At 39.4% G+C, this 10812-nt stretch overlaps 1 protein-coding gene across 5 annotated transcripts in view; it reads right to left on the reverse strand.

Moving 5' to 3' along the window:
* Window positions 1-3001: 3001 nt before the first annotated feature.
* The window catches only part of GPM6A (glycoprotein M6A), a 494838-nt gene continuing 487027 nt past the window's right edge, over window positions 3002-10812 (reverse strand). For all 5 annotated transcript variants that reach the window (XM_019521801.1, XM_019521799.1, XM_019521798.1 and 2 more), the window contains one exon: window positions 3002-5215. In XM_019521801.1, coding sequence (XP_019377346.1) covers window positions 5063-5215 — 153 coding nt within the window. In that variant the 3' untranslated portion in view covers window positions 3002-5062. The remainder of the gene's footprint in view (window positions 5216-10812) is intronic.

A 10812-nucleotide genomic window follows, 5' to 3' on the forward strand; every position in this document is an offset into this window, starting at 1 on the left:
AGAACTTCTTATTCAAATACTCAAGCACATGTTTAATATAGTACATCATTTGCACAATTGAGATACATAACAAAAATTGCAAATGCTACATAAGATTTAATTTAACCTCTCATTGCTTGCATGTAAACTTGGCCTTCCCAGGTTTTCCATGTTTTATGCATTGACTTTAATTGGCTGTCTTTATAATTTAATATAAAAGAGAATACAAAAATGTTATGACTGCTTCCCTTAATTAGCAGACTTCACAGGGTACTGAAGTCAATGTTATCAGATTATTCTTCAGACTTGGGTAATGAGGCTGAGAACATGTCCAAACAAGCTTGATAAGTGACTGCGGAAGAAAGTTACTGGATATGGCTTCCAGCTTCCTTAGAGTTAGTTAACCTTATTCTTTGTGCCGGCCGTCATCTGTTACAACTGGAGCAGAGGTGACTGACTCTCAGAAGGTAGAAACCATGTGTAGTAATTCTCAAACTCAGGGAAGGGAATAATGATGAAGGGAACCATCAAGGGAAGAATAAGAAAATGAAAGGAGCTCCTAACTACTTTCAAAAAGCTGCAGCATGAGAGTGAAAATGAGTTAAAAGGAAAAGAACTGTATTTGGAATGCTAAGATGAAATGCAAAAGGAACTACTCAGCAATATCTTTATAAACATCAATTAATTCTTAATTTTGCCATATGTCATACTCTAGTACTTAATATTTTCTTCAAGTTGTTTGGAGGACATAAAAAAACACTGCTTCAACAACCAGGTGCCTTTTATTTACATTTATATTAACATGCACAGCAACAGCTATATTCAACTAATATTAAGGTTCAGAAATAAGTTGATAAAAGCAAAGAATTGAGGCTGTCAGTATGTTCCCAACTTGCTTTTTTTAGGTCTAGATAGCTAAGAATTTGGTAGACAAAAGTAGTCATAATTTTTAGTAAAACTTAAAAATAAAACAAATTTATTACTGACAATGTTCACATTTTTCTTTTCAGGTTAGTCAAACATTATTTATTAGGTGTTTTAATTCTCTTCCAAGCAGGTGTTACAAACCTATACAGGGCCCAGAATGTATATGGGCACAGGTCCAGGCTAGCTGGCTAGAGAGGACTACATTGCAAAAAGAAGTTACACTGGGAGGAAGTTGGCTGCTGCCTACTGCACAGAGTGGAAAGATCTCCAACCTCAACCCTCTCCAGGTCAGGCCTGCTGTGCGTTCTAGTAACCAAGAGGACAGAAGCATAGCAGGGCATGCATATCCTGGGCAGCAGTGACATAGGGCACCTGCCACAATGTGGATGGTGACGGTGAGGCCAACTGAAAAAAAGAGCATATTTATGTACATACATAGTAGTACAATGCTGAGTATGTGTAAAATGCTGTGGTAATCTAAAAATGAAAAACCCCATATAAGAACTAGTTACTACAGCATGTACACAAATTCTTTGTCCCAAGGACCTACTGTAACTACAGCAACTGAATGTTAACCATAGCGATATTCGATCAATGTTTTAATCAATGGATTTTCCATTAGGTTAAAGGGATTTTCTTATTCCTATGTGAAATGCCAAAGCAAAATAATGAATGAGCTGATTTTATTATTGTATAAAATAACCTGGAAAAATGTTCACTTCTCTTCAACTCAGACTTGATTTTGTTTTAATTCAGTACCTTGTGTCTTATTCATATTTGATATCTTTCCCACTGGTACTTTTAAACAAATTAATTCAGGGCATACACTACTCCCTGAAACATTTTATAGTGATGTCAAAAGATCAGCATTGTCAAAGCATATAAAGTGTAGGTAATCAAAGTACATCTCTGCTATACACATCCATTTTAGCAGTTAAAGGCTGTTCCTGCACTAATTTACTTTGTATAGCTCTTGAAAGTAATTCAGAACAAAAGAGACATTTAAAAATATTTATTACGAAGTATACATAAATTATTTTAAAAGATTTCTATGAAAGGATGCAGCCCCTTCTTTTGAAAGCAGATTACATTATAGGCAGTATGGTGTTTTGCACTGCTAATTGATGCAATCAACGTTTCTAAGCATAGCCCAGTTTGGCCAAATCATGTCAAATGCCTCTTCTTGGATTTCATATACCTAGTGACAATCAAGTCGTTTTATATAGCAACATTACGTTGCTTTAAATAAAGCTATTAATATTGGTAATCCAGTTCCTCAGAAGGCTGATTTATCACATTTTAAGATTAAGCAGAGAAGTGTCTATACAAATCAATGCTATGGAATCAATACGTAGACACATCACTTTAGAGCATCTACTGCATAATGAGGAAAAGTCAGGGTTAATTAAATGATTACTGACCTAAAAGTTATTCACTTATGCTTGATGGGGTGTAGGAAGCACTAACTCCTTTGTCTCGAGTTCCTGATGCTCAGCTGCATCTTATATTCCTCCTGCTTGCCATGATGTCCTCTAAGTTGATCATGAACATAGAAAATATTATAGTAAAGCATCAAAGAAATGCCGAATAAGAAATTCATGTTATCAATGGATACTTTAATTGATTATCTTTATTGATTGTGAATTAGATGAGGCAGTTTTACTTTAACATTCAACCCCAGTAGGCTGTACATAACATTAGTACAGAGGTTCCCAAATTTTAATCTACAAGTAGGATTCTCCCAGGCAGGGAGACAGGAAAATTGCCTTAATTTCTTTATTCTACTAAATTAAGACTTTTGTTATCACAAGGTTAATCTGGACATATTTTATATTTGAACAATATTAACATAATAGCTCTGTCTTATTCTAACTCCCTTTTGATAGTTTTGATTAAATGTGGTCTCATTTTCTGCTAAGAGAAACATTGCCTAGGATATGTGAAACAGGATGTACAAAGCCAAGTTAAAAATACACTATTGAAAATGGGCTTCTAGTGGCAGGCAGAGAAGAGTACATCTACCAAGTTTCTTCCATCTCCAATTTCAATAATTTATACAGTATACCCAGAGAAAAAACACAACAAGAACAACTAATACATACACAAAGTACACAAGTGTGTTTATTACATTTTTGCAAGCACTTTGTTCTACATTTCAAAAACGCCACCATCAAGCTGTTGGCACATTTATGTACAAAACAGATTAATTGTAATGCCTGCTACAAAGCATTCTTTGTGAAAATACAAACTCTAATACCAGAGAAAAGCCGAAAGCATCAACATCATTACATGAGTTTAAAAGACATAGTTTTAAAAATCAGCACAAACTGTTTAAGACACAAAACTGAAACACTACAATATAGAATCAAAGAAGGTTTATAATACTTTTTGCAGAACTGTAATATTGGTACTGCACATATCAGAAAACTGTTGACCCAGTAAGACAATCTAAGTAAAAAAAAAAAAAAAGCCAAACAGACAAAATAAACCAAATCGCAAACAAAACCCCCCAAATTAATCAACTAATGCTACTTAATGCATAACCATGCCACAAATAACTATTGAATTACCTTCTACTTACTACAAGAATTGTTAAAAATTACTGATGATGCATGACTAGTAATAGTACAAATAAGAGTTTTACTCAGTACCCTTTATTAGAAATGCACTTACACTGAGAGAGAATTCACAATGGTCCATTAAGTGCACAAAACTACCTAGGATTTTTAACACTGACAAAAATGTCTTGTCAGGCTACATCACTTTAAAAGACACTTTACAGCATTCTTGTAGCATTAGAAATAGGCAAAAAATAAAAATAAAAAAAGACACCAGATTTGGTCCAATAATACTGATTGCTATTTTTTTTTCTTTTTGTACATTTTTTTCTTCATTTTTTGTTCTTTTGATACAGGTACTTTCTTCAAAATAACATGACTTACCTTTCTGATAACATTTTCCTAGCCAAAAGAAAGGTTCAAATATATTACTACACTTTCAAACAATAAGATCTGTAGTGGCCTTTTACCTCACTTTAACATAATACAGGTAAACCAGTATGTGTAGCAAAGCCATAAGCCAAGCTATTACATTTATGGAAGTATCGCTGAATATATCACATACAGTATATTATAGTCCAGGCAGGTGCAATCCATTAAAATTTTTAAAGCAGGTAAAAAAGACTTCTGACTTGTAAGCTTGCTGTATTTTTGATATATCACTTTCATAAATGTAGCTAAACAGTAATTGCTCACATCAGCACATGAACAGTTCCAATTCCGCATAACCATTGTTGAATTACAAAGAAATCATTCTGCACAAACCTACGCATAGCGATATCACTTAGTTAACATTTGTCTATATACTGAAACTCTTTAAAGATAACCGTGGTATCATGTCCTTTAAACAGGCAAATAGCCATGCATCATTAACACCACGGGCTGCATGCTCACAATATAAACAGGAATAATCACCGATAAAACTTTGAGAGAGAATATTCTTTAAGAACATCAAGAATAATACAATGTTAACAAAGTTAAGAAGCACTTTTATTTTTTTTAAATTTTTTTACCTACTATTACAAATTTAGAAATTGCACCTTTGATTGTTTAAAATATTCTAGGACCTGCAGTCAAGGTTGTTACTGGTCCATCTGGTAAGATATCCAAATATGAAGGAAAGTCATCAGAGTGTCTTCTCTATATATATTGTACATACTGTACAATGGTCCCTTTGAAGTATACCTGTAGTTAGTTATTGAACTTAAAACTAAAAAGTATAAAAAGCTATTTTTCCTTTCAAAAACATATAAGAAACAATGCAAAAGGTGTTATGCATAACACATACAAAGTGATTAAAAAAATCAAACACATCTCCGTATTTGACAATAGTTAGTATCCTTGATCTAACAGAACTAATTAGCTTAAGAGGATTCAGGAAAAGGCTGTTTAGGAGCTTTGTAGTAAAGAATGGTCACACAAACTATAACTAATTAGGAAATCAAGTGCTTGACAACCAAGAATTGTACATGGGTGGCTTCTAAGTCACCCTGGCTATCTTTTGTGAGAAGCACTTTCACTTTGTTTTTAAAATGGTTGGATGGCCTTTAGTTAAACAGCAAAGCATTCAAATGTTAGCAAGTTAGACAAGGTTTTTCTTATGTGTATGCATTGAGCCGCTCTTTAGAACGGGTAGAATGAATGTCATGAAGCTCTTGTTCTTCCTTTGACTTAATATCCTCATATTTTTGCATTCTGCAAGCATCTTTCACGTAGGCCCAATTAGCAGACAAAACCATGAGATAGTGAACCTGGAAGAGAAGCAATATGGAGTTAGGGACCAACTGCACAAAAGCAGAACATGTTCACATGTGAAAAGGACAGGTTTCTGGGTGGAAGCAAAATGCACTGAGGGCAGAAAATAAGGGATCTATATAGAATGATAGGGTAATGTTCATATTTGCTGTTCTGTGCACTCCTGCCTTTGATGACAGTGGCCACAAAGACACAAATTGCAGCTGAGGATAAGCATATCACAGAAATATCCATGCCTCTTTATTCTGATATTTGCTAGCAGCTAGGGGGGGTGGGGTGGGGAGAGATATATGACAGAAGGGCACCGGCATTTGATTTCAGCTCCTGTAAAATTGGGATAGTATGTTCTAGATCTGTCAGGCCCTTAACATTAGATTTCAAAAAAAAGTCTCATTCTGAGATTTTTCAACACTTTTCACAAAACTAATTTGGATGAAAAAGAATGGAAAAGAAAATAAAACTTTGGAAGTGCCTAAATGAAATGAAATGTGTCAACAATTTGTATCTGATTTGCAAGAGGACTTGGACACCATTCACAAAGAGCAGGTAGAAGAGGAGGCAATAGAAGGAAGCCACTCTCTCCTCTTCCTCCCTAGTTTTGTATATGGTACATAATTCCTATCAAGAATCTAGCCTTTCAAATTTTCTTTGCTTTTATTTATAAAAATGGTAAATGTGGTCAAAATTGAAAGGTGGGTTTTTTTGCTTTTCATAGATTTCATAGACATTTGGGCTGGAAATGACCCCAGAGGACAGTGAAGAAGTTCTTTATGTCCAGCCTGAATTGGTCACAGTGGATCTTGCTTGCTTGTTTCAGACCAAACAAAATATTTCCTTTAAAGTGGAACAACATTGTTTCCATTCACTCACCTTGTCCACCCCCACCCCTCCAAATAACTCCAAACAAACATTTTCATTTTTAAAATGTATATTTCACTGGAAAATCAATTATTCATGCATAGGTAGGTATGAAAACTGTCTGGAATGAATCTATACTTGTACAGAAAGTGTCAAGATTTAATGAAGTAAATGGGCAGCTCAAAAAGGATACTAGGTCACTAGGAATAAGCAGAGGCCATGCAGCAAAAAAAAAAAAAAAAAAGCAGGGGGAGGGAGTCATTAGCTCATTTTTTGATGCATAAAGTGAGATGTTCCAAAAGTCAAGTGATTTAGATGTTGCAAGAGATATTTAATAAAACTATTAAAAGTTTCTTGAGTCATAAGTAAGAGAAGTAGGAGAGAACAAGTAGAGTTACTCTTCAATGAGGATGAGGTTGAGATTAAAAATCTGAATCCAGACTGAAATTAAAAATCTACCAAAATCTTTGTCTCAGTTTTCAATAAGAATAATGATGGCAAAGGTTGGGAGTCAAGAGGGAAGGAACAAGGTAGGAAGAGTTTTTAAAATGAATGTATAAAATGAAAATCACCACATCCGAAGTCGATACAAAACAAAAAGAGATTAATATGATTACTTTGAGAGAACCTCATTATTCCAGAATTGTGAAAGAACTGGCATACAAAATCCTAATTACAGTAACAAGGATTTTTACGTGATATATCTGGGACTGAAAGAATACAAATGTTCATAAATGTTCTCTTATACTTAAGAAGAATAAAAAAAGTGATCCAAACACCTTTTGTCAAACCTAGTGGTAAGCCATTAGAAAAAAAAATAAGGGAAGAATAATCAAAGACATGAGGTAATTAGAAAATGGGATAAAATACAACATATTTTTAACAAAGGCAGACCAGCCAGATAACACTCTTCTTTTTCTTTGGGGAAATAATTAATTTACTAGAGAAAGGAACTGTAATTGACTGAATCTATGTAGACTTCTATAAAGCTTTGTGACGTAATACCATATGGGAAAATATTAATTCAGCTGAGGAAGATAGGACTTAATAGATGAGCTAGAGCTGGTAAAGGGCTGGTTAAAAAGGAAATGATAACACATTGTGTTAACTGAAGAAGTATCAGGCTAGAGGGAGATTATTAGTGGAGTTTCTAAACAACTGGTCTTTGGACACATCTTATTAAATATTTTCACTGATGACCTGGAAACATTGAGTACAAGAGCACTAATGAAAATTGCTAATCACAACTAATGTTTAAATATCTTTTACTGTTGTCTGCATCAAAGTACAGAAGTGAATTGGGAGATTATTTGGAACTGAATACCTTTGATGTCTGGAGTAACAGAACTAGGATGAAATTCAGTAGAACAAAATGTACTCAAAAACTAATAAAAATAAGTTTTACTATAAGCTGGGATTCATTGGCTGGAAACAAATCAAAGGGGACATGCTCACAATCAGAATAGTCAATCAGGTGATCGTGAATGATCTTTGATCAGAGAGTTGTGGATCAGTGGACATTACTGAGGGTGGATCTCTTTGTCATTCAACTGAATAAGAGTAAGCTGAACTGAATAAACCACCATGCATCTCTAATAATAAAATAAAAACCTGTAGAGACAATGAGCTGCTATCATAATTACTCTAATAAATCCCTGGCAATTATGACTTGCAACTATACTGCAGATGACAGAAAATAATCTAGAGGCCCACTAGGGACCAAAGTAGGACCAAGGACTTGTTACTCCACCTCAGTACAGGAAAGTTATCCTTGACAGAATGGGTCCTATCAGACCCAATACCTATGAAACATCTGAAAAACAGTTTCAAATTCTCTGAGTCTCTAGAAAGGCACCTATCAAAAATAATGGTAATTGGAAAAGATAAACATGTAAAAGGCCCATATGGTCCATGCAAAAATCTTTGATGACCTTTCTTCACCAGTATGAAACCAATCAGAAGACTAAGACTAGCTTTCTTTCTTTATCATTAAAGTAGATCAGCGTCTCTTCTTGCAGGTTAAAAAGGGAATTGAATACCCAAGAGCCCTACACCACCATTACAAAGTCACTATGTCATTCTTCTGCAAAGTCAATGAAAGTTCCTTTTAAGAGGAAGTGTATTAAAAGGAAGAGACTTCTATTCTTGATAATAGTAACTATCACTAACAGAATTAAGAATAATTTTGAACAGCCAGGCTAAGTACAGACATTCAAAAGACCTGAGCCTGAACTGATCCAATCTTTGCAGGTTAGTCTAACCTGCGTAGATTGAACCAATTTGCAAGTGGACAGACATTCACTTTTGATTCTGGAAATGCAGGCACATGCCTGCAGTGACTCAGGCCAGAAGTTGGGGGGCACTAGAGCAAGCCCTCCCTTCCCTTCAGCAGTGGCCAAGGGAAGCTGTGCAGAGGGGGAGGGCATGGCCAGGTCCTGGCACGCCTAATTATGATTGGGAGAGGTTTAAACCCTTACCCCAGCCTGCAGGGACCCCAGCCCAGGTGTACCTGGAGAGGGAGGAGGAAAATAGTCCTTGCCAGGCTTTTTGGATAGGGGAGGGAATGTGGCCAGACCCTGGCCCCTGGCACCAAGCAGCACGAGCAGGGGCATGGTCAGACCCTCCCCGCTTATGCCATGGCAGGGGAGGAGGGGAGAGCCCTGCCTGCCACGGTGGCTCCCTGACAACCCAGCCCAGCCCAGCCCGGGTGTGGGAACCTGGGAACACAGCTTCTCCCCCTCCACTACCCCACAGCGGCCAGTTTCCCCGCTGTGCCCTAGCACTGTGTTCCTCCAGCCTTGATTCCAGCCTGAAGCATCATCACACAGAGTCTCCACCCTGCCCAAGATGAGGAAGGAAGAGAAGGGGGAGAGCCCTCTGTGACAGTTTGGGGCCTGGGTGCTGAGGCAGCATCGCACAGAGCTCCACCCCCCACTGCAACAGCAGCAGGAGCATGGGCAGATCCCAGCCAGAGGCTGGGGTGGGCGTTGAGGGACTGAATCAGGCTGGCCTTGTCCGCAGGCACTGCTGAGGGTGGGCATGGAAAAGCCGGCCCAGGCTGGGCCACAGGGGTGGGGCACTTCCCAGCTGGCTGAGGCTTGGGCTTGGGCTGCAGGAGCTGTGCAATGAGATTTCTCATTGCTCCCTGTGCCTAGCATGGGATGGAATGTCACAGAGCCACAGCCAGCTGGGAAGGGCCCTGCTGGTGGGCACAGGGGTGCCAGTGGGCCCGGAGCCTGGCAGATGCCTGCCACAGGGGATTGTGTGCCCACAACTTCCACACCACCTGCATGGAGCCTGCAACAAGCAAGCAATGTGCAGGGGTTGCAGGCACATGAGCCCCCATAGCAGGTGACTGCCAGGCTCCAGGCCTGCCACCACCTCCAAGCCAGCTCAGGCAGCCACACACACATTTTGCATGGCCAGTCTAGCTGCCAAGGTACCTGCCCACAGCTGCAATGATGTTGCCTCTGTGCCACTGCCTGGCCAACTGCCACCCATGCATACTGGATTGGGCTGTCACAGAGCCTCAGCTGGCTAGGAAGGGCTCTGTCCCCACAGCCCAGCCCAGTTTGCTCCTGGTTTCCTACACCCAGGCTGAGCCAAGCCAAACTGAGACAGCACCACACAGACCAGTTAGGGGGGAAAGACCCTGAGTGGGGCTGCTCTCCCCTGGCCAGGCAGCCCCTGGCTGTGGTCCCCTGGGCATGAGGATGTGGGGGGGAACCCCTCCCTGCCCCCTTCACCTTAGGGCGCCATGTTGGGCTGGCATCTGGCTATGCCCCTGCCTCTGCTCTGGCTAGAGAGCAGAGGCAGGGGCCAGCCTGCTGTTTGGAGCAGGGAGCACAGCCCAGCTCAGGGCTGAAAAGCATGCTTGTATGCCGGGGGACTGTGATTTAACTTAAACCAGGAAGGGGTCTGGGACAGAAGTTCCACAAACCGGTTTGACCCAAATCATTTAAGTCTAATACTACATTCAACCAGGTTATCTTAAACCAGTTTTGGCCATCACTTAAACCAGTTTGTGTAACTTCTGTCCCTAGCCCCAGTGACTTGGGACCTACCAAATTCATGGCAGAAGTAGGCTGCTCAGCAGCTCCTTTAATCTTGCAGGCTTCCCTGTGCACCTGTCCCCCCATTTCTGATTGGCTGAGGGGCCCCAGTGGCCCTGCTGCTTGCTGCTGACTATATGGGAGGCAAAAACAGCACCATATTTAAAACCATGGATTTTGCCCCTCTGCCAATCAGGAGTGAGTTGTGGGGCCCTCCACCAATTTGCAGGGAGAGGGGGGCACAGGGAAACTTGCAAGATTAAAGGGGGTGCCACAAATTTGGCAGGTCCCTACCAATGATTGGTCCATAATATGCCAACTTATGCAAAAAATAAGGTGGTGATTTAAACTGAATCAATATTTCTTTTCAAGGTAGTGATAAAATTCTTTATTAATGAGATTATTCTGCCAACATTCTTCTCCTGCCCTCACCTCTACGCTATGAGGGCTTTCTCCACATGTTTGATATTAAAAGTTCTTCTGGTATCTATGTGGAGTAGACTGAAACTATTACAAAGTCCATCCATGTCCATGTTTCATTTGTAAAACACCCCTGAGGAGTTTTAGTTTTCTACCCTACAGCCACAGAGTGAAGCATCAGGCTCCGTGCAGTTCAGGGGATGTGTAGGCAGACTGTGGAGGCAACCTGGCAGCAGCCTGGGAAAGCAGGCTCCACAGAACGA

Source organism: Gavialis gangeticus, unplaced genomic scaffold (assembly GCF_001723915.1).
Source record: "Gavialis gangeticus isolate Ggan-Ray unplaced genomic scaffold, GavGan_comp1, whole genome shotgun sequence".
Lineage (NCBI taxonomy): Eukaryota > Metazoa > Chordata > Crocodylia > Gavialidae > Gavialis > Gavialis gangeticus.